This window comes from Tetrao urogallus, assembly GCF_951394365.1.
Source record: "Tetrao urogallus genome assembly, chromosome: 35".
NCBI lineage: Eukaryota > Metazoa > Chordata > Aves > Galliformes > Phasianidae > Tetrao > Tetrao urogallus.
Genome location: NC_136848.1, coordinates 57,895 through 81,321, shown reverse-complemented (window position 1 = coordinate 81,321; position 23,427 = coordinate 57,895). Strand labels below are relative to the sequence as shown.

General features: G+C 52.3%; 2 protein-coding genes across 5 annotated transcripts in view; one reads left to right on the top strand and one right to left on the bottom strand.

The window, feature by feature from the left end:
* SCN8A (sodium voltage-gated channel alpha subunit 8) overlaps nucleotides 1-6,728 on the top strand; it is a gene marked incomplete at both ends in the record, with an annotated part of 38,254 nt that extends 31,526 nt beyond the window's left edge. For all 4 annotated transcript variants that reach the window (XM_079547929.1, XM_079547928.1, XM_079547931.1 and 1 more), the window contains 6 exons: nucleotides 2,323-2,607; nucleotides 3,028-3,081; nucleotides 3,399-3,540; nucleotides 4,170-4,294; nucleotides 4,824-5,094; nucleotides 5,581-6,728. In XM_079547929.1, the coding sequence (XP_079404055.1) occupies nucleotides 2,323-2,607; nucleotides 3,028-3,081; nucleotides 3,399-3,540; nucleotides 4,170-4,294; nucleotides 4,824-5,094; nucleotides 5,581-6,728 (2,025 nt within the window). The remainder of the gene's footprint in view (nucleotides 1-2,322; nucleotides 2,608-3,027; nucleotides 3,082-3,398; nucleotides 3,541-4,169; nucleotides 4,295-4,823; nucleotides 5,095-5,580) is intronic.
* A 10,597-nt stretch (nucleotides 6,729-17,325) lies between these two features.
* FIGNL2 (fidgetin like 2) lies at nucleotides 17,326-19,479 on the bottom strand (the record flags this gene model as incomplete). Its single annotated transcript, XM_079547913.1, has 1 exon — nucleotides 17,326-19,479. The coding sequence occupies one exon, from the start codon at nucleotides 19,477-19,479 to the stop codon at nucleotides 17,326-17,328; it is 2,154 nt and encodes a 717-aa protein (XP_079404039.1).
* Nucleotides 19,480-23,427: the final 3,948 nt, after the last annotated feature.

Sequence of the window (23,427 nt, the reverse complement as noted above, 5' to 3'; positions counted from 1 at the left end):
GAAATAGGACGTGCACAGTTCTACAGTTTGGGGTTTTTTTTTGCATGGTCTGACTAGAGGATCCCCCGAGTCCTCTGGTTTCCTTTGGGTTTGCTCTGCTGTAACTGAGTGCAGAGTGCAGCACAGAAAGGGCCACAAACCAACGGGGAATCCCCACATTCTGCAGGAAGTGGCCAAAAGAAGTGAGAGAATGAATCCAAAGAGGGTTATCTCTTCCCCAATGCATTCTCCCCCTATTCTTTATTTTACTTTTTTTACCTTACCAGGCTCTGTGAGCTTCATGCTAAGCTTCACGGTACGATGCAACAACACAGGATGGCAGTTCCTCCATTGGCACCAAGTGTCCGTGTGCCACTTCATCCCTTCCTTGCACCCATTGGGCTCCTCTCTCCCTTTTTTGTCCCCATAAGCCAATAATGCTGTGATGCATTTCATCAGGACCGAAGGATTTTGCCCCCAGCACGCAGCCAGCACTGCTCTAACGAGTTTTATTGCCACGAAAGCACATGGTTGGTTTTTGCACGTGGTGCTCAGCAGAAGGGCTGCTGTGGGCACATAGGAATTAGTGCTAAGCCTGGAGGTATAAAAAACCCAAAGAGAAGTGGTGATTTGTAATACAGCATCAGGATATTCCTCGAGTTGGGAATTCCCATGACGGCAAAACTGATGCAGAGTTCTGACCCCGGAAACCCCATCAGTTACCAAAAACCAAAGGTTTTTTTTTCCTTTCTTTTTGATTTTAAGATGAGTGCTGCTGCACTGTAAAGCCAGAACCACCCTTCAGAGCCAGAGATTGGAAATGCCTTTGCAAAGGAAACGTGCACTGCAGTTCTTTGCTTTTCTCTACTCCGTAGTAATCTGCATTTTAAAGAGTCTGCTCTGCTCTTCAGTTGTTCAGGGAGTCCGACAGCAGTGCTGTGAAACATGCATGCCTTTTTGTCAGTTGCTGGTGTTCAGTCTGTGCACAAAAGCCATGTTCCTTCGCTCAGATCTTCTTCAGTGGTGCACAAATGTCACGCAGTAATATGCAATGATGTGTAAATTTATTTTGGGAGGGTATAGTGCTTTCTTTTGGTGCAATGAAGTGGATATCTGGAGCATCTTAGAACAAAGAGGCACGATGCCATGCTGGAGCACATCACATTTGGACAATGGAAGCAAAGCCTTGTTATCTCTAGGGCCCGGCTCTAATCTTTGCCTTTTTAACCCTATGTAGACAAGGCATGAAGTCGTGAGGTCATTTGTTAGTTGTTGCATTGCTGCTAATTGCCTGGATTGCTGCTTTTTTCAGCTTTTCTCGTTGCTGGAGGGCAGGCACTCACCACAGAGCTCACTGCACACGCAGTGACTGCATCAAGCAAACAGATCTGGTGGGACAGCGTCACACTGCTGTGCCAGGAGCGGTGGCATTGCTCTCTGTGTGCCCAAGCTCAGGCAGAGGGGTTGAAACAGTGTAGACTCTGCTCCTCTATTGAAGGAACCTGATTTAGGAGCACATAATACAAGATTGAATATCCTGCTTCCCTAACTCTGTTAAAAGCCTGGCAGCTTCAGTTTGCTCCCGTGGTGGCCGGGGATGCTGAAGGATGTTGTGCTCCCAAACGAGGAGAGGTGAAAATTAGGGGCTGGTGCCCACTGCCGTCTTTGTGTTGGCTGCCATTGGAGGGAGGAACATGGCTTCTCTGTCTTCTCGAGCCTGCCTAGCTGCATGCTCAGCTGTCTGCCTGAGGTTGGCCTTGCTTAGTCACCCGGAGACCTTGTGAACAGAGCACTTCTGCCTCGGTCCCGTTGCCACCGAAGTCGGCGCCGTGTTGGGTGGTGACCTCGGTGGGAGCTGGAAGCGGGCGTCCACGCCATCACAGCCTTCTTTGACAGTGGGGAATGGCTGTAAGGGCCCCCAGAGGCCAAGAGCCACCAAATCCGTCAGCAAAAGCACCCTCAGACGCGCTCTGAGTGGGATGCAGTCAGGAGCCAACGTGAGATCACTAAGCATCAATAATTGATGCCCCCATCTCCCTTTTGGGTGATTAAAACGATGGGAAAGAGAGAGATCGTTGGCCTAAAGAAGTGACTGATCCAAAACCAAACCTGGCAAATCCAACACTCTGTTTTAATTGGGAAACAGAGCTTCCGAGGTGGATTTATGAAGGGTTTTTCTCACAGCTTGGAATAAGTTCACTGCCAACTTCTGCGTGGAGTCAATGCCACCGATCTGTCCGTGGCCTTACCTCCTATTCCCCCCCCAAAAAGTGCTGTATTGATGCTTGCCATCTCCTGCCTCGTGTTTTGTACTGAAACTTTTTCCCACCCCTTCCAACACAGGTGGTTGTCAACGCCTTGGTTGGCGCTATCCCTTCCATTATGAATGTCTTGTTGGTCTGCCTTATCTTCTGGCTGATTTTCAGCATTATGGGGGTTAACCTGTTTGCTGGGAAATACCATTACTGCTTTAACGAAACGTCCGAGGAGCGCTTTGAAATAGACATTGTTAACAACAAGACAGACTGCGAGGCGCTGATGCCACCCAACTCCACTGAGATCCGATGGAAGAACGTGAAAATCAACTTTGACAACGTTGGGGCAGGATACCTGGCTCTTCTGCAAGTTGTAAGTGCTGCCTTCATCTCCTCCACAGTCGTGGTTAAAACAGACTTTTTCTCATGTGTTCTCTGCTTCCCCCTCTCCTTGAAATAGAGCATCCCATGGATTCCACCCAACTTTGGGCTGGGGGAAGAATCCCTGTTTTATTGTTCATCCATTGCTCTGATCTGGGTCCCCCAGCACCACAAGTGGCCCCAGCTCTGCCCTTTAAAGATTGTGCCCAATCATCCATGGGGCTGACAGTAAACCTGCCCATAAATATTACTCAGTATGACTTAAATATTAGTCTTTCCCTTTTTTGAGTTATTTATAAAGGGACATTGAAGTGACACAGCTGGCACAAGTCAGGCTTGTTTGGTTTTCAAGTTATTTCAAGTAATTTCTGTCTAAGGGAACTTTTCCTTTGCTTTCTGCTTTCTTTGCTAGGCAACATTCAAGGGCTGGATGGACATCATGTATGCAGCAGTAGATTCCAGAAAGGTACAGTGCGTGGCCACAAGCACTCTCACCCCCAGCAGCTCGCACAGCTATTTTGCTTTCATAAAATCAAGAGTAAAAAGGGTAGAGCTGCATTTCTATCCTGTATTTCATTTTGCATAGCGTGGTTGTTCATTTGCTGGTGTTACTGCGGTAAGGTAAAAGATGCTGAAGCAAATCCCCAAGAGAGCATTTGCTTGTTTGCTTTGTTAGGGGTGGGGAAACTCCTGATTGCCTGAAAATACACTGGAAAAGATCTCATTTTGACTCTGTGGGTAAGATGTCTTTGAAATATCATTTCCTTCTCATCTCCCCTTCAGCAAGAAGAGCAACCCAAGTATGAGGACAACATCTACATGTACATATATTTTGTTATCTTCATCATCTTCGGCTCCTTTTTCACTCTGAACTTGTTCATCGGTGTCATCATTGACAACTTCAATCAACAAAAGAAAAAGATAAGTGCTTGCTGTTTGCTCATGGAGGTCAACTCCCACTTGAGGAACATTGCCTCTCTATTTTCTGCATCTTGAGGCCGAGGAGCTCCATCCCCATCCCAATCACCCCTCTCTTAGAGCTGAGAGCTGCAGAACCACTGTGAGCTGAGGCAACCCAAAGCTTTATATAAGAACTCAGCTTGGATGGAGCTTCTCCCCAGTAGCATGAATTTGCATATGTTTGTTTTTTTATTTGCTTTTCCTCGTCTGAAATGCAAAGGCTTGAAGTAAGATGTCTTCCTTGCCACTGTCATTTTCAGTATCTCTCTCTGCTTTTCTTCCTTGGAAGACAAGCTGAGGGTTTGCATGTATGGAGCGCTCGCTAAATGGCATCACTTTTAGTAAGAACTCTGACACCTCTGCTGCCTGTTTATCACAAATCAGACAGAGGGGATGAGGAAGGATAGAACTCAGTAAAGCTCTATAGGAAAGAATGTTCCATTTTCTTTAAGGGAAAATTGGTACATCTTGGGTATTAGTGTAAGTTATTGCTGTCTAAAATAGCTGCCACCAACTTGCCATATGGCGGGTATCCTCATGACTTGCTGCTGTGTTCTTCCTTTCCCTTCTGGTGCTTGAACTGATTGTAACCAGTTTTCCTTTTGCCCCTTTACTTTGGAGGTCAAGATATTTTCATGACAGAAGAACAAAAGAAATACTACAATGCCATGAAAAAACTGGGCTCCAAGAAGCCTCAAAAGCCGATTCCCCGACCTCTGGTGAGTGCGTTAGAAAGGGAAAAAATGCAGAACAGACTTCTGATTCAGCTCCAAAAGCATCTTTGTTCTAACCCATGCTGGCCAGCACATCATCATCTTGTCTCCTCTTAGCACTAGAGTAGGGTCTCGGGCCATATGGTGACACCAGTCAGGACCTAGGCACGTTTCCCTGCTTTGTGAAAGGCTTTGCATGGTGAGTTCTGTAGGTAATGCCATGGGTAAGTCATCACGGGTGAGTCGTGCTGCAGGGCAGAGCTGGCTGCTTCCTCCAGTTGTGATTGGAATTGTCAGCTTGCCTTTGCTCCCACCAAAGAACGAGATGCTGGTAATAGGGATATAAATAATAGCACCTTCCTGCCTTTCCCACACACGGAGTGATCTGTGGCTGGAGTGTGCCTTGAAATCTTCAAAGGGTACTGAGGAGCAGTGTCCTCATCTTGTGCCTCTACCGACAAGAAAGCAATCTGTTGACTGATGGCAGATTTTTGTTCCAACCTGCTTGGCTCACGGCCGCTCTCTCGTTGCACAGAACCGCATTCAGGGAGCCGTCTTTGACTTCGTCACCCAGCAAGCCTTCGACATCGTCATCATGATGCTCATCTGCCTCAACATGGTGACCATGATGGTGGAGACGGACACGCAGAGCAAGCAGATGGAGGACATCCTCTACTGGATCAACCTGGTGTTTGTCATCTTCTTCACCTGCGAGTGTGTGCTGAAGATGTTCGCCTTGCGGCACTACTACTTCACCATTGGGTGGAACATCTTTGACTTCGTGGTTGTGATTCTGTCCATCGTGGGTGAGTGCAGCACCCGTTTTTCTTTCTTGGTGTTTGCAGAGAAGGTGCATTCAAAGAGAACGTGTAGGCACCTGGACTTCTGGCTTCCCTTGTCACCCGTGGCAGTTTGGCAGCTCAAAGGCCCAACTTTCCTGCCTTCCCCCCTCTGTCCTGGTGTTCATTTCCAGTGGTATGGAGTAAAACACTTGACAATTACTCTCCTTGTCTTTAAAAACAGACTTTTTACTCACCTCCTTGGAATGTTATAATGCTTACCGACCACTGAAAATAGCATTGCAGCACTTCCTACATCAGCATGTGATTTGCACTCTTGCTTTCTGTTTGGTTGGGAATTGAACTGGGTGGTTTCCTCCAAGTTTTTGTTTTTAGTGGCTAATCTGTGAGATGCCTGTAACTTCCCAAACGCAAGTTACACAATTTAAGGATCGTTTAAACCTGGCTGGCCCAAACACACTGACAAAACCCAATCCTTTTCTTCTTCTTCAGGAATGTTCCTGGCCGAAATCATCGAGAAGTATTTTGTATCCCCCACTCTCTTCCGAGTCATCCGCCTGGCTCGTATCGGACGTATCCTGCGTTTGATCAAAGGAGCCAAAGGGATCCGCACCTTGCTTTTTGCCTTAATGATGTCTTTGCCTGCCTTGTTCAACATCGGCCTCTTGCTCTTCCTGGTCATGTTCATCTTCTCCATCTTCGGCATGTCCAACTTCGCCTACGTCAAGCACGAGGCTGGCATCGACGACATGTTCAACTTCGAGACCTTTGGCAACAGCATGATCTGCTTGTTCCAGATCACGACGTCGGCTGGCTGGGATGGCCTCCTGCTGCCCATCCTAAACCGGCCTCCGGACTGCGACCTGGACAAGGAACATCCCGGGAGCGGCTTTAAGGGGGACTGCGGGAACCCCTCGGTGGGGATATTTTTCTTTGTGAGCTACATCATCATCTCCTTCCTGATCGTGGTCAACATGTACATTGCCATCATCCTGGAGAACTTCAGCGTGGCAACGGAGGAGAGCGCGGATCCGCTGAGCGAGGACGACTTCGAGACCTTCTACGAGATCTGGGAGAAGTTCGACCCCGACGCCACGCAGTTCATAGAGTACAGCAAGCTGGCGGACTTTGCCGACGCTTTGGAGCATCCTCTGCGCGTCCCGAAGCCCAACACTATCGAACTCATCGCCATGGACCTCCCTATGGTAAGTGGAGATAGGATCCACTGTTTAGACATCCTGTTTGCCTTCACCAAACGCGTCCTGGGGGACAGCGGAGAGCTGGATATACTGAGACAACAGATGGAGGAAAGGTTTGTGGCTTCCAATCCTTCCAAAGTGTCTTACGAGCCCATCACCACCACGCTGCGGCGCAAGCAGGAGGAGGTCTCGGCCGTGGTGTTGCAGAGGGCTTACAGGTCGCGGTTGGCGAGGCGGGGGTTCATCAGCCGAAGACCCCTCCCCACCAAAATGGAGAACGGAGGAACGAACAGGGAGAAGAAGGAAGGGACGCCCTCCACCGCCTCGCTGCCGTCCTACGACAGCGTCACCAAACCCGAGAAGGAGAAGCAGCAGCGGGCGGAGGAGGGAAGACGGGAACGGGCGAAAAGGCAAAAAGACGTCAGGGAATCCAAGTGTTGAGGCAGAACGCTGGGATTGTACAAACCTAGGGGAAAATTTAAAAAAAAAAAAAAAAAAAAAAAAAAAAAAAAAGAATTATATCTATATTTGCAAGCGGAGGAAAAAAAAAAAAAAAAAAAAAAAAGATTGTTTACAAACTCGGTGAAATATATCCATACAGAACAGCTGTGGAGACACTTAACCTGAAGATCTTATACCAAACGTAGTCTGCTTTCCTGTGTGACAGCGTTGCATCTAAAGCAGTGACCTTCCACCTGTTTAAAGGACCCCTGTGTGAACAAACGTTTAAAACAAAGCAGGGAGAAAAGGAAAAAATATGGATTTTTCTATTGTTCAGGCAGGTGGATACTGCATGTTCCACATCAGTCAATGCAACTTAGGACAAACAAGCAAAATAAACACACACACACACACAAACACACACACAGAAATAAAACCCGCTGCTGGGATTCATATATTTTCCAAAGCAGCCAAAAAATGGATTTTATTTTCCCATTTTGTTGGTTATTATTGAAAGAAAACCCAGAAGTCACGATGTTAAGGGGTTTGTTCATGCAAAAGTAGATTTGCATTTAGTTAAGCAGCAAAACAAAGCAAAACAAAAAAAAAAGGAAAAAAAAAAAGAAAAAAAAGAGGAAAAAGCAAAAACAAGCGAAACAACAACAACAAAAAAGAAACTAACCACCCATTTAGCCCATGCCATTTAATTAATTGTCATAGTTTATTTGATATTTATTATCTGCATTCTACTTTCTACATGGGCTTTACTTGGTTTGGGAGATGGGGTAATCGGGAACCTTCAGCCTGGAACCAGCTCAGGCTGAGCCCCCAAAAATAAAAGTGCTCGTTCAATGCATAGAAACGATTTGCATGATGGCATGCCGTGACCAGGAACCATGCATGAGGAACCATTAAACCACGAGACACTCAATAATCTGTCCACAGCAGTGTGTTAAGCCATAAATTCGAGGCACTCCACTGACTTACCGTACACTGTATTTGGAGATTAACAATAATCGTGCCCTTCACCGGTACTGACCCGTTCTCAGCAATCTTTCATAGACCTGCCAGTAGGAAACAAAACAAAACAAAAACAAAGAAATGAAACAAGCAGGTGAAATCCGTGTGTGTCTGTTTGACGACGTGTCTTTCTTTTCCATCCTGCCATCTTTTTTGCACACCGAAATAGAACTCGACTCAATGCTGCTCTGGACCCGGTCCAAGGGGTGACGTTAAGAACTGGGAATGGCTTTGTTCTACTCTTGTCACTGTAAAACCAAAATCTAGGGCTCGAATACCAGTCAGCACGTTGATTTGTGTCCTGCAATAGTTGTCGTTAGCGTTAATTACGGTTCTGCCTCCATCCTGCAGCGTAGACTCGATTTGTTGTTTTTTTTTTTAGTCGAGGGAAAAGTGCTGAGGACTGGAAGGGGTGGGGGGAGCTGGCATGCAGCCCCCCAGTAGGGCTGGGGAAGGGGCCATCGCTCAGCTGTGCCGTGGGGTGGAGGGGATGGCAGGGAGCTCCGAGCCCCTTCTGCTCCTCCATCAGCGCTGCGTCAGCGCAGCGCAGTTTGGTTTTCTTGCTTCCGTGGCCACAGCGGTTTTTATTGTGACGGTTCTGCTGTCGGTTGGTTGTTCCGGATTTTTTTTTTTCTTGTCTTTCTTTTTTTTATTTCTTTTCTCCCCGTCTGTTTCAAACGAAAGGCAGCACGTGCCCGTGTGGTCAGTGGGAAAGCACCAGCCCGGGGGTGCAGGGGGAGAGCCGGGCGCCAGGTGCCTTCACCTCCTTCCCATTTCTTCCACTTCCATCGAGTGGCGAACTCGAACGGCCCTGCAGGGTGGGTAGGAATCAGAGCTACCTCTTGCCTAGTCTTCTCGCTGCAGCAGCAACTGATGCCACAGAGGAGAAGCCCCAACGTTTCTTTTTTCCTAACGGCCGCGGCGTCCTCGGCACCCGACCGCCGCTCGGTGGAGGTTCGTTCTTCAGGGCCGGGATGGGTTTTCTTCCAGGGTAGGAAGGGCGGCGACGGCTAAGGGCCGAACCGAGGGGACCCCAAAGAGTGGGAGAGCCAGGAGCTGGCGGTAGCAGGAGGACGGAGGTTGGCATCATCTCGTGGCCCAGCGCCGTGCGCACGGAGCCATTCTGCGCCCCAGGAACGCGGCGAGGAACCTTTTCTGTCCCGTCAGCTCTTTGCCCCAGTTGCTCCTAGGATATGATGTACAATAAAACAGAGAAAACTTACATATGTACAGGCTACATTGTAAACAGCACAAGAAAAAAAAAAAATGATAATAATAATAAATAGCTGAAAAGTGTGGTTGAACTTTTTAAGAGAATATTATAAATACTGTAATATATCATTTTATTTTATCGGCATGCCTTTTTGTAAATACAAAGAACTACAAAAATAATAGAATGGCTTCTGGCTTATGCCATTGTCCATGTTTATTTTTATTTTTTTAATATCTTTTTTTTCCTTAGACTTTAGATAGCCAGTAAACGTCCCCCAAAGAAAAAAAAACAACAGAAACGTAAACCCTACCCCCCAAAAAAATAGATTTAAACAACAAAAAAAGCTTTATTGCAAATGGACTTTGCAACAGCAGAAGTATATATTTTTGGGTTCCAATGTGCAATAAGTCGACCACTTCTATGCAAGATTTGGCTAAACTTCATAGTTGTTCTTAAGCTGGGCCATTGACTCGCAGGCGAAGCTTGGTGCGATTAGCATTCCTGCTGGCAATCCCATTCCGCTACTCAGTTCCTCTAAAGGAAATCCCTTCAAACTCTGTATATATATTTATTTTTTTAAAACATCAGACCCGTACCAAACGAGAGGTCGGAGGTGGCATTAGTTGGTGGCAAAGGAAGAGGAACGGAGGGTTTCTTCCTCTGCTCTCCGGCTGAACGGAAGGTTCTGGGTTTTTGGTGCATTCTCAATCTCTTCGTTTCCTGCTCGGGGCAGCCAGTGCCATCAGCCGCTGCAGCCGATGGAGCTGCGTTTCTGGACATCTTCACTGGGTGAAGCCAAGAGGGGAAACTTTGGTCCAAAAGCACGAAGGACGTCGGTGTCTGAAGTCAAAGGCGTACGCTGGGATTTATATTCCAGATTCAGGGTTATGGGAACGAAGCTGAGGGTGTTGTTGTCCGTGGAAAGGACGTAGCCAAAAAGCCAAGACTACAGCAAGTAGCTCTCTTCCCTCCCCCCGTGTCCAAGTCCCCCCTTTTCGGTTCATCTGTTACTGTGTAAAAGAGCAGAGGGGAAGGGCAAAAAGGAAATACCGATTTAAGCTGCTTCTTCACTTTTCCTGTTCACCTTTTTTTAAAAATATAGAAGCCAATGTTGAACAACAAGAAGAAAAACTCCAATAAAACCGTGATGTTAGAGGCCACACCAGAGTTCGGATTATTTAATTTTCCGCCGCAAAGAAAAAAAAAATAAAATAAATTGTTAAAGCTGTAAAAGATCAATAGTGAAGATTAGTGTATTAGAAATTGCATGGTGGCTCATAATGATCTTACCCAACATGATTAAGGATTACGTTACTATAAGCCAAAAGACAATAAAATAAACGTTACCCTTTTCACTGTACAAGGTCGGGTTGTCTCGGTGTCCCAGTTATTTGCCTGCTTGTCCTCTCCGTCCTTCCTCCAAGGTCTTCTTTGGTTTGGTTCGATGTTGACGCGACGACCGCAGTGAGACGCTGGGGTTACGTCGGTCCCTCATCTCCCATCTCTCACGTCACATTGGGGGCGTCCCTGGAGATGGGCGCCGTGGTCACGGGGCATCAGGTGCCCACGTCCCCAGCACCCCCTGCCCTTGGCCACGCAGCGGCGGTGTGGCTGGACACCTCCAGAGCAAGAGGCACCCAACCAAGGACGGCGCCATCCCCCATCCGTTCGGCGCTTCCTGCAGGACCGCCTCTTTGCTCCCTGCTCGCTCCAGGAGCTCAGATCACACATTTTGGGACATCAAAGGACAGAAGCCACGCATGGCACAGGGCCGTAGGATCATAGAATCCCCCCAGTGTTCTGCTGCATGGCCTTGCTGCCTGGTCCCAGAAGGGGATGAGCTGCTCCTCCAGGGGTCTGGATCTAACCCGGAGTTGTTGCAAGGCAAAGGGCCAAGGGAGAACCTTGCAATAATCAATTCTCCTCGTAGAGTTTTGGTCCAAATTATTCATCAGATAGAAATATCAAATATTTGTAGGTCTCTATTTGGTTAAGGTTGGTGCCTTCACTCTGCTCCCAGCTTGGTCTGAACGCTGTTTCCTACCCCTGTCACCTCCAGGTTTTTTTTCTCTGCTGTTTTACACGAAGAAAGGAGGAGGATGGAACTGGCTGGGGTGGGAGGGAGGAGGAATGCCTCCAGGGAGAGCAGTGGGACGGGCGCTCTGTGTCTGAACATTGAGTTCCTTTGTACTGTACATCTTTTTACTTTGGAATTTGCAATAAAGAGCTCTGTCCATCTGATTTTAACTCCTTCTGCTGGCTGCCCTGTCGTTCTGTTCCCTTCACGTTAACGGAGAGTATTCACCACCAAAAGCAAGGTGCGAATTCACCCTGGTGTCCGGGCAGCTCTGGGGATGGGGAGACGCAAACTCCTTTTTCTGCCCCAAAAGCACAAGAAGCACAACAGTAACACGACCTGAGCCTGGCCAGGGATGTGGCACTGGAGCAATGCACGCAGGGCTGAGCATTTTGGGATTGAGGTTGGCCATTTGCACAAGGTGCATCGAGCTGCAGTGCAGAGGCTGCTTTTGGCTCTGTAAAGAGTTCTGCAATGCCCTGAGCCCAACCAAGTGATCACCGTCAGAGTAGAAACAAAAGCTGTTCGTTCCCCAAGCAGAGGGAAGAGCCCTGCAGAGACTTTATAGGGCGATGCTTGGATGCAGCGCATCCTGAGAGCACCTGAGCCCACGTGGGACGAGGAAATCCCCATTGCAGCAACCACACGGAGCTCACCCCAAACTCAACAGGGCACTCAGGCTTTTGGAGAGGCCAACCTGCACTCGTAGAAACATCCTGCTGTATCCGCTGTGCGTGTGCTCCATGATGTCCCCCTCCCCCTGCAAACACACGGCGCCCCCACAGCCCTGAGCAGCACGCAGCGCCAGCCCTCGTTCCGCTCCAGAGTTAACAGTGCTGCCCTTTGCTTGGGGCTGGCAGAGACGTGGCGGACGACGTGCAGCAGCACAGCAGATGGCAAAGCAGCGTCCGGGAACAGCAGGGCGGCCGTGCAGCTCTGACCTTCCCTTCCTGGAAGGAACGGCCCCGAGAGGAGCAGCGCTGTGCCAGGAACCCACGGTGCTGCTGCTCCAGGAAACGGCACGCTCTGAAGGGAAGGAGATACAATTTCATTTATAAAGCATTCTGTGGTTAACTGCTTCGCTCGTCTTTTAAAGGCGGCGTCGGTGCAACTCGGCCTTTATTTTCTTCTCTAAAGTTTCCCATTTGTGTGGATCGGTGCAAAATCTGTTTCTTGACGCAAAGTAGGGGTTTTAATTCCAGTGACAGCAATGCAGATGGTGGAATCAGATCTGGAGCAAAACAAGTTTCATTACTGCAGAGAACTTTCTAAGAAATGGAGACAAACGCTCAGGCACAACATAACAGCAGCTGCACAACAACTGCTCCCAGAACAAAGCTCCAGGAGAGCAAAGGATGCTGAAATGCTCGAGTTCAGCAGGAGGGGATTCCTGTAGGGCTGGGGATGTTCCCACATGAGGAAGGAACAATTCCCCCATCCCCTTCCCAGGCATCCTGAGAGTATCGTGGCGATGGTTGCAGCAGAGAATCCCCCACTGGGGGGAAGGGAAAGAAGAAGAGCTCAGAGATCCCATGCAGCGCTTGGAGACCGCAAGTCCAGGGGATCAGAGACCCGACCAAGGCTTGGAGACACCTCTGGGGATTCAGAAACCCAACCGAGGCTTTGCAGACCCTGTTGGAGGCTGGAAGGCCCCACTGGGGATTTGAAGACCCAACCAAGGCCTTGTTGACCCCATCTGATGGAGACCTCCAAGGGCTGCAGCAGTGATGAGGCCAAGGGAGCTTAGCCTGGCTCCATCCCTACCCAAGGACGTTCCAACAGCCGGTGACAACTCACAGGAGATGCCCACTGGACATCCACCTTTGGATGCTCAAGGCAACCTAAGCCAAGGACAACACAGGGCTCCCCTCCACAACCCTTTATTGCTTCATTTTCCCACCGGCACCTGATGGCGATGCTCCAGTTCAGTCCTGCCCCCACCTCACGAGATGACCGAGCCCAGTGCCCAGTGACAGGAGAGCACAGTGACCACAGCAATGAGGACGGAGGCGACGAACCCCCCGAGGACACCTGAGAGCACGGGGCCCACCCAGCCCAGGGGGCTGCGGGTGTAGGGAGGGGGCGGCCGCCTCTCGAAGCGCAGATCCCCCGCATCCCCCGAGCCCCTCCTGCTCCGTGCCGCTCCGTACTGCTCGCCCTGCAGCAGCAGTGAGGAGGTGAGATGCTGCACACTGCGGCCGTACTCCTCCACGTTCCTGCGCAGCTCCAGGCTCCGGTCCTGGTTCAGGTTTTTCCCCAACTCCCGGGCGATGTCGGGGCGCCCGATCTGGCGGAGGCTGCGGGCCAGTTGGTCCCACGATGTCACCTCTCCCTCCATTTCCAGCCACCTCCGTAGAGCCTCCGAGCAGCCGGGGCGGTGGCGTGGGACGCGGGGACGAATGCCGTCCTTTGGGTTCTGCTCCGTGTCCTTGCTGGGTCCCATCAGCTGCCCCTGGAGCTGGCGGCACTCAGATGGGGACAGCAGCGCAGCGATGCGGGTCATGGTGTGACGGCCAACGTTGGCTGCCACCGCGTCCTCACAACGGCCACCCACTGCCACCAAGAGCAGGACGAGCCCCGCAGGTGCCAGCATCGCTCCAGCGCCCGTTGCCATGACAGCGTCCCCAGCTGACATCACAGAGCGCCACGTTCCAGGATGCGTCTCAGCCCCTTCCCAGTGCTGAGCATCTCCTGCACTCACCTCAGCCCCAAACCCGCTGCTCCCCAAAAATTCAGTGTGGGCGCTCCGTTCCCAGCAGAGCAGCACCAAAAACCGCTGCTGAAGAACCATTTGGTCGATGCCCTCAGACGCTGAAGTTTGATTTTGGGCGGTGCTGACTGGAGCCTGGGGTCGGATGCAACGATCCTTACGGATCCAGCTTGGGGTTCCTACAGAAGGGCCGAGAACCTCGTGCTGCCTGCAAAGCGCTTCAGGGCACCTTCGCCACTTCTAGCAGCGTCTGTCCATCCGTCTGTCTGTCCATCCGACCATCCATCCATCTGTCTCTCTATCCACTCATCTCTCATCCATCCATCTGTCCAACCATCCGTCCAACCATTCATCTCTCACCCACCCGTTCATCCGCCCCTATAGGACGTCTGAATGTCCGTCCGTCTGTCCGTCCGTCCGTCCATCCGCCGTAACCACGAGGTGGCATTGCAGCACCGGCCACAGCCGCCTCCCATCGGTTCACCCCGTTCCCATCCCGTTTCTGCAGCTCCGCTCTGCTCAGCGCTCCCAGCGCAGCCCCAAAAGTGGGGCAGACCCAGGAGCAGCGCTGCTGCCCCGCAGATTTCACCAAAGATGGCAGCCGTCACACAGCCTTAAAGGGATCAATTCTTCCACTCACACCTCTGCATTCACAACACTCAGCCCTCCCCCCCCTCAACCCCAAACTGGGATAGGGTTTCGGGTTAGGGTTTAGGGTTAGGGTTAGGGTTAGGGTTTAGAGTTAGGCTTAGGTTTAGGCTTAGGCTTAGGCTTAGGCTTAGGGTTTGGGTTTAGGGTTAGGGTTAGGGTTAGGGTTAGGGTTACGGTTAGGGTTACGGTTAGGGTTAGGGTTACGGTTACGGTTAGGGTTAGGCTTAGGCTTAGGCTTAGGCTTAGGGTTAGGGTGAGGGTTAGGCTTAGGGTTAGGGTTAGAGTTAGGGTTTAGGGTTAGGTTTAGGCTTAGGGTTTAGGGTTAGGGTTGGTTTTAGGGAGATGCATTCACAACACTCACCCCCTCCCCCCCGTCAACCCCAAACTGCCCCTAGTGAGGGGACGCTGAACCTGGACCACCCTCAAATGGGGACTGAGGACACTTTGGACCCAAACTGTCCCTATGGATCCTATGGGCAGAGCTGAGCCCCAGCTTCCTGTACTAAGGGCCATGTCCCCTCCCCCAAGCTCTCCCCTATTAATGGGATGGCACACTCCAGGACTACTCCAAAGCCCCCCTAGAGGATGATAGGGGCACACTTGTACCCCCCCAGACCGCCCCAGTCACGGGACAAGGCTCATCTGCCCCCCTTCCCCATCCCCCCAACGGCCCCTAATAAGGCCATGGGTTCATCTGGAACCCCCCAGCTTTCTCCCGCTCTAGGGCACACCTGGACCCCCCCAAACCACCCCTAAGAGGGATGGGGCTCAGCTGGACCCACCGCCCCTCCCTGCAATGCTTTCTCCTCCCTCAGTGTCCCTCTGTCCCCCACTACGTCCCCTTGCCCCCCAACCCCCCCCCTCGGTCCCCCAGCCACCCAGTTTGGGGCTGAAAATGATGAGATTGGGCAAAAGCTGGTGCCAAAACCATGGGATCTCCGGAGGGTTTTCTGTAATCTCTTTAATACTGTGTAATACTTTTCTTTTTAAAATACAGTATTTCTTGAGGTAGACCATTACAGCTCGAAAGCATTTCTTATTTTCAGACATCAATAAGACATGAATTAAATATTTTCATGTACAATACGTTGCAAAATGAGGTAGAAATGGTTACAGAGAGCGTACAAAGTCAAATAATGATAATTAATAACAATAATTAAAAAAAAAAAAAAAAAAAAAAAAAAAAAAAAGAAGTCTTCAGGAACCCAGTACCACTTTTTGGAGGAGATGGGGAGGAGGCGGAGGTGCATCCCCATTAATGCCCTTTGTGCAGGGGCTCCCGTGCACAATTCAATGGGAAAATGAGAAAGAAATGGGGGAAAGACCCCCCAAAATTGGCTCCTTTGGCATCCTGAGCACTGCTGGGGGGGGGGGAAAAACCCCGTGCCCCCAATGCTCTTCTCCTGCTCTGCGTGCGCAGACCCTGAGGTTCGGGGGGAGACCGACTCCCAAACACAGTACATAGCACTAAGAACAACAAAATATTATTATTATTATTATTATTATTATTATTATTAAGCAGAAAATAAAACGAACCAACGAAGGAAAGCGAAAGGCGACGACCCGAGGATGCGGGGCGTCAAGAAGGGAGAAAAGAAGGAGCCAAAAAGTGGTGCTGGGGATGGATTCCAAAGCACGGCGGGATCCGAAGCCGCGAGGGCAGCGGGAGCGAAAGCAAAGCCAGGGAAACGCCGGCGCAGCGAGAGTGAGAAGCACCGGAATACATTCAACTTCCACCTTGGTAACAGCTTCAAGTTTGGTTACAGGTTTGGGGTTTTTTTTGTTTTATTTTTCTTCTTTCTGTCACCCTTTTTTTTTTTTTTTTTTCTCTCTTTTTTTGGAAGCAAAAAACACGAGGCAGTTTTTGTCCCACCTCTGCGAACCCTTAAAATCTCTTTTTTTTTTTTTCTTTCTTTTTTTTTTTTTTCCATTTCTGAGAAGATCCAAAGAGTTTTGAAAAAAACGCGTTTTTTTGTTTTTTCCTTTTTTTTGTTTTTTCCTTTTTTTTTTTTTTTTTTTTTTTTTTTTCAATGCTGAGGTCATTCATTTCCTGAGTAGTTCGAAAGAAAACGAAACAAAACGAAAACAGCAAAAAAAAAAAAAAAAAAAAAAAAAAATCCACCAAAAAAAAAACAAAAACACAACAAAACCAACCTACACAGCTTACAAAAATAAAAACGAAGTCTAGTATATTAAACAATCTACAGCATTTTACTCCAAAGCCCTGGGTTCTGTGGTCCCCCCACCTCCCCCTCCCTGTGCCGCTTCCTCCGTCGCTGCGGTCGAAGTTTTGGTTGGGAATAAGTGAGAAGAAGGAAAACCTCCGCACGCAGGCATGGGGTCGTGAGCACCCATCTGTAATTAATAAAAGCTTTAATTGCGGCGCGTTTTCAGCTCTGCTCATCGCATCTGAGCGACGCGGTGGAGCTGCGGATGCCCACGGGAGTTGGAGCGGATGACCCTCGAGGTTCCCTCCCCGATCCTATGGTTCTGCGATGGAGGCCTGGATGTTCGCGGCACGGAGTTGCGCCGATGATCCTTCGGGGTCCCTTCCAACTCAACCATTCCCTGGTTCTACGACTGAGCTCTCGACGGCCCCCCGCACAGGAGTTGGAGTTGGGTGACCCTGAAGGTTCCCTTCCAATTCAACCAACCCCGTGGTTCTGTGACCGAGACGTGGATGCTCACTGCACGGCAGTTGCACTGGATGACCCTTCAGGTTCCCTTCCAACTCGACCCATTCTACGGTTCTGTGATCCTGCAGTTCTACGGTCTGGAAACGGCTGCAAGGGGAGGCGGGTGAACAATAAATAGGTTATCCTGAGTTCAACGAGCGACTGCTTCAGAAAAACAAAGGACCAAAAAAGCCCAGTCCTATCAGAAACCCTAAGAAAGAGGTATGTTGGTTGCGGCCGGGTCTTCCCGGTCAGTGCCTGGACCCGTACATCTTATCCCACTCAGCAAACAAGTCCAGCTCCTTCTGCGAGGCAGCGGGGCGGACCTTGCAAAAGGCCTTCTCAAAGTCCTTGTAGGAGGTGGGTTGGATCTGGCCCGGCAAGCCGTGCAGCGTGGTGGCCCCGGCGTGCTGGCAGAGCTGGATCAGCTCGCTGCCCGAGAAGCTCTCGGTGTGCTGTACCAGGGACGCCATCTCCCGCTCGCTCAGGCAGGAGCTCTGCTGAGCCAAAGCGTGGTGGAGGATCTGCCTCCGGGCGATGCTGTCCGGTGGGGAGATGTAGAAACGTTTGGCAAAGCGCCGGTGGGAAGCTTCGTCCATGCTGCCGGGCCGTGAGGTGGTCCCTATGATGACCACGTTCTGCTCGGTCGAGGTAGCTACATTGTCCAGGTAGGAGAGGAGCTGAGACTTGAGGTTTCCAGCTTGGCCGCCGTCCTGGGCCACCAGCAAGGATTCCACCTCCATGATGAGCACCACCGAGGGCTGTCGGCACTTGGCCACAAAGAAGACGGTCTGGAGGATCTTCTCGGCTTCGGCTTTCCAGGTGGTGAGCAGGGCAGCGGCGCTGAGCTTCAGCAGCGTGGAGCCCAGCTGGGTGGAGATGCAGCGGCTCAGGAGGGTCTTCCCGGTGCCGTGCGGCCCAAACAGGAGGATGGTTCTGGGCAGCCTGCTCGCCCCAGTGTAGGCACCGGGTCGCAGGATGGGCCACACCAGCTCCTCCTCAATGGCTGCTTTGATGGAGACCTGCCCGGCGATGTCCGTCCACTGCACGGGCGGCCCGCGCTCCACGATCTTGGTGTTCACCAACTCCAACACCAGCGGGTCAACGTTTTTGGGTTGCTCCTCCACTGCTTGGCTGCTGAAGACGGGTGCTTTGGGTGGCAGCCTCAAAGGGAAGGGGTGTCCTGGCTCGGCCGCCCGCTCCCCGTTGGCAAGGGGAGGGCTGAACTTCTCAAAGGACTCTGTGGGTCGCAGTGGGGCATCCCCAGCTCCGTAGGGCGGTGAGACCACGCTCTTCATCGCCTGCCCACCGTATTTACTGCCGTGCTCCTCAGCGCTGCCCGCCGGCCGCTTGCTGGCACTGGGGAAGCCGTTGCCTCGGCACTCGCCGTTGTCCGACATGGGGTAGGGGGACTTTGGCTGCTCGTAGCTGTATTTCCGATATCTGCCCTCTGCTTCATCCTCCCCACCGGAGATATCGAAAGCTTTCCTCTTCAAGGTGCCCGTCGCTTCGGTGCCCAAAGGCGGCACAGCCAACGAAGCCAACCCGGCAGCTTGGTAGCCATAGGTTGGCACCACAGATGGGCGAGTGGTGGGCCCGGGGGCCGGCAGCGGGGTGGGGGCTGCGATGCCTGAGGGCAGGTAGGAGGCGGAGGGATGGGGAGGGTGGATGGCTCCATAGCCCGGCTGTGTGGCGTAGCTGCCCGAGGTGTAGTTGTAGACAGGGCCGGAGGAACCGTAGCCTGGCACCAGGGCGGATGAGGGGTGCGTGGGCTGCAGGAGCCCCGAGCTGTGCAGGGTGGGTGGGTGCGGAGGGGCAAGTGCTGTGCTGGGCTGGCCGCAATAGCCGGAGGGCAAGTAGGTGCTGCCGTAGCCCGCAGGGTACTCCTGAGATGAGCCCAGCCCGCTGGAGCCGCCCGCCGCTCCGCACGAATTCCCGGCGTAAATGGGATCAGCGAGGTTGGCCGACACCACCGGGGAGCCGGCGAGCCCCAGCGGAGCGCTACCGGCCGGCACGGCAGGTGGCACCACGGCCTTGGCACCGGGGAGGCCATCGTGGATGGGGGTCAGTGGGTAGGCGCTGTCGGAGCCGTGAGGCACAGGCCAGGGCTCACCGTCCCCTTTCTGCCCGTTAACGGGCCCGAAGGCGCCATCCCCATAGCCGCTCAGCGCTGGGCGCTCGTAGGGTGCATCCAGCACCCCCGAGTATTTCTCGGCGTACCTCTTGAGGAGGTTGGAGGCGGTGAGTGCTGAGATGTCGTCGTTGGCCCAGGCGTAGTTGAAGCGCTGGCGGGTGCTGGGGTAGAGGTCGGACTTGTGGGCTGGTGAGGAGGTGGTGGAGGAGACGTCGAGGTGCTGCTCTGGCCACTGGTTCAGGGACTGGGCATGCTCTGGTGACCAGTGCATCTTCGACAGACCTACAGGACACAGGGATCGTGGTATCGTTAAAGTGTCAAAGACCCCCAGGATCATCGAAGTCTAACCCACCGAGCCACGTCCACCAGACCATATCCCCAAGTGCCACATCTACAGCAGCGTGAGACCCCCAAAATTGGGACAAGCGCCCTTCTGCACTGCTCAAAACCCACCAAACCATCCTTCCCCCGGACCGAGTTGCACCTCCTGATCCCAATCAGACAGAATTGAGGAATTACAGAATCACAGAAAGGCTTGCATTGGAAGGGACCTTCAAGACCATCTACTTCCAACCTCTGTATCCTAAATTATACATCTCACAGTCAAAAATGCCCCCGACCACCCTTTTGCATCATCAGTGCAAACACCTTGCACCACTGATGCAGACACTCCCAACAAGTACTTCAGAGCAATCATCCAGATCAAGTTTTGATGATCCAACAGAAAACAGCACCCACATCATCAAAACGACCCATCACCCAACAGAAGACAACATCCATACTATCGTACCAGGCCCTCCCAAACCCCAGCAGCAGCTCCAGTCCCAGCATCCTGCTCTGTTTCTTTCACCTGGACCAGAAGCCAGGCGTTGGCTGCCCACTGCGCACTCAGCATTAACAACATCTTAATAGATACATAATAATTACAATGAACAGAATATCAATAATGGCTTGCCCCAGTGATTGAGAACCTGGTGGGAAGGCAGGGTGAACCCAGGCCCTGCAATGCACCCGAGTGATGGAAGGGCTGGAGCCAGGATCCACCCCTTCCCAGACCTCATTTAAGGGTTGGCAGCGGAGGGGAGGGCATCTCTTTGGAGATCCCTGTGTACCCGAGGCTTTCTGAAGGTAAGCAGCTCCTTTCCTTTGTTTCTGTGTCCCTGGCTGTCGCATTTGAGCAAGTCCTCACTTGCTGCAGTGTAGGGCTTTGCTGCTCTGCTGTCATTGCTGCGTTTTGCATCGCATTGCATCAACATATTAATAGTTTTATGGCATATTATCACTGAAATTGTAGAATATCTTGGGTCGGGAGGGACCCGTAAGGATCGCTGAGTCCAACTCCTGGCTGCATGCAGGGCACCCATATTAACTGCTCTGCCAGTGCATTAATAGCATTTGGCAAATTCTCAGCAAGGAGAGAGGGGGCAGAGCACAGGCAGCTCTGCAGCAACGCAACGGGGAGGATGGCACGGGGAACGGAGCAGCCCCAGCCAACCCCACGTGTTCCTGCTCAGGGAACAAAGCCTGGGTGGGAGCCGTGCATCTCCCCCGTGCCCAGGGCAGCTGGGGACGTGGACTTGCACACGGAAGCTGTCCCACCTGGGCCTGCGTCCCTCTGCTCAGCCCCTCGTAGTGGTGAACGTCCCTGCTGGGGAAGAAAAGGCAGAAGAGCCAGGGCAGCCCCCGGCCCCATTGTTATCTGCCGTGCTGAGCCCCCCAGCGGCCCCCCCAGCCCCACACAAAGCTGCAGTGGGAGCAGGAGGGCCCTCACGCCCCATTCAGCCTTTAAGCCACTTTGTGACCGCGGCACAATTAGATTACTTAATGCTTTAATTGACTTATATGGCATTTGTACTTCCACTTTGGATATCAAACTTCCACAAGAGGATTTAAATGGCGGCTTTGCCTGGCTTTATCTGCCATCCCCCCTGCATTTACTCACCATTATTAAAGTGCTACCGAGAGATAAACGCTCGGCCAGAGCTGGTGTGCAGGAAAGGGCCTTTCCACCGAGCACAAAGACAGAGCTTCCCAGCAAAGCTCTGCTCCTGCTGCAGTTCTTGCCCTGAGCTGTGCATGAGCAGAATGCAGGGCCAGAAGGGAGCAGAGGCACCGAGGAGCTACGGAAGGGAAAAATGAGGCTTTGCTGAGGAGTGAGGCATTATGTAGAGGTGTGTTTTGGGGGGGGGGGGCTGAAGCACCATGAGTTTCCACCCTTGCTAGGTGCACTGAACAGAGATGTGCTTTCTAGATCAGGACCCAAACCTCAAAATGCTTCCTATGGGTGCTCAGAACCCCCTCAGTGCTGGAAATGCCAAGCAGAGAAATGCAATTTGCTTTTCCCCCTGTAGCGTGGATGGATGCCAGCACCCAAAGCCTAAAAATCCGTGCTTAAAGGAAGCGCAGCGATTGCTTTGCAGCGCCTTGAGGAGGGCGGGCAGCCCCGGGGATGCGGCGCTACAGCTCCATCCCAGAGCAGCACAGCAGAACGAAACGCAGCCGTGCATCAGCGCAGCGATCGGAGCACGGAAGGGCTGCGAAACCCGGCTGCAAAACCCGGCTGCGAAACCCGGCTGCGAAACCCGAAGCGCTTCAGCGCACGGCGCAGTTGGGAAAGGGAAAGCAAAGCCATGCGAACGCCCTGCAAACCCGGCGGAGGGGGAGGGTTGGTGGGACGGGGAGAAGTTGTCAGGGGGCCGCGATGTGACGTGAATGAGCGCTCGGAGCGGGGACAGATGTTTCAATGCTCCCCTTGGCAGTGTGAGAAAATTACTGTCCAGTGACCAAATGGCACGGCCGGTTCCCACCCTCGCTGCTGCCCCATTATCCACAGCGCAAGACAAAGGCGGGCAGGGGGGGCTGGGCAGGGGAGAATCCTATTGTTCCCTCCCGCCCTAATTATGGAAATCTTGTTAATCTATTCAGCAGCGGCTCTGAAGTGGGCTTTTGTTCGGGGCCCTTCTCGCTGCGCGCAACCGGGGCGCAGCGCCGAGGGTGTCCCGATGGCGCTGGGTTGGGGTGCGCTCCCCCCACGACCCCTCCTGGGGGGACCTCGTGCAGCTGTGGGTGTCCAACACGTGTGTACGCAGCAGTGGGTGCTCTCAGCTCCCTCAGCTCTCCCCAAAGGAACGGGGTTCCCACGGATATGGAGGGTTTCCACGCGTAGCATCGAGCCAACGATGCGCTGAAGTTGGGGTCGAAATCCAAGCGAGCACCTGTGCCGGAGCAGCCCTGTGAATGCTGGCTGTGCCTCAGTTTCCCCTTTGCTTTGCAGCCACCAGCCAGAGGAGGGAGGGAGCACATGCAGCAGAAGCAAACCGATGAGCCTCTCATTTTGCTCGTACTGCTGTCATCTTGCTGAGGGCTCCTTTCCAGGGGGAGGATTTCTGCTCCTTCAAGACTCTGCTTAGCTCCATCATCCCCCCATTGGCCCCAGAGCGAGCACGCTCAGCTGCTGGGGGTTCCACCTCTCAGCCCAGCCCCTGACACTTCCCATAGTCCTCACAAACACTGCTCACACCGATCTCTTTCCATCACACAGATGGGTTTTCCCAGCAGGATTTTGCTCTCAGCACCCCCAGCTCGGTCCGTGCAAGGCCCTGTCGCATGCCCTCGCAGCACGGGTGCAGCTATTGCATGCACAGCTTTGCTGCTGCAATAGGATTCGCCTCGGGTCCCGAACCGTGCCTCAGTGCTTTGCAGCCCTGGGGTTTTGCAGCCATGGTTCAGTGCTTTGCCACAGCAGGAGATGCGGTGCTTCAGCGGAGGCCGAGCAGCACGAGGCTCTCCAGTGCATGGGAGGGCGGAGGGGTGGTGGTATTTCTTGTAAATGAGGCATTTCCTGATGATCTTTTTGGCTTCTGCTGTGCAGAGCTCGTCCTGGCCCGGCTCACCCCTGCCTCACAGCAGCACCGTTGGTGTTACAGCGAGTCAAATCCTGGCAATAAAAGAGAATTATGGCCAACGCGGGCGCGCTTGGAGCTGGGGGCTGTGGCGAAGTGCTGAAGTGTTTTCACAGCGCTGCTATAGATCACAGTGTTGTTTTGGCTGGGTCACCTCCAGCACATCCCCAGGAACCAGAGGGGACCCCCTGGACCCGGGGCCACAGAGTGATGCGAAGAACCACAAGGGCTCTGCAGCACTCCGTTCTCTGATGGATCTTCCAGATGTTCCCTCTCTGGGGCTTCTTTCCTTGCTGACACAGCACTCCAGAGGCTGC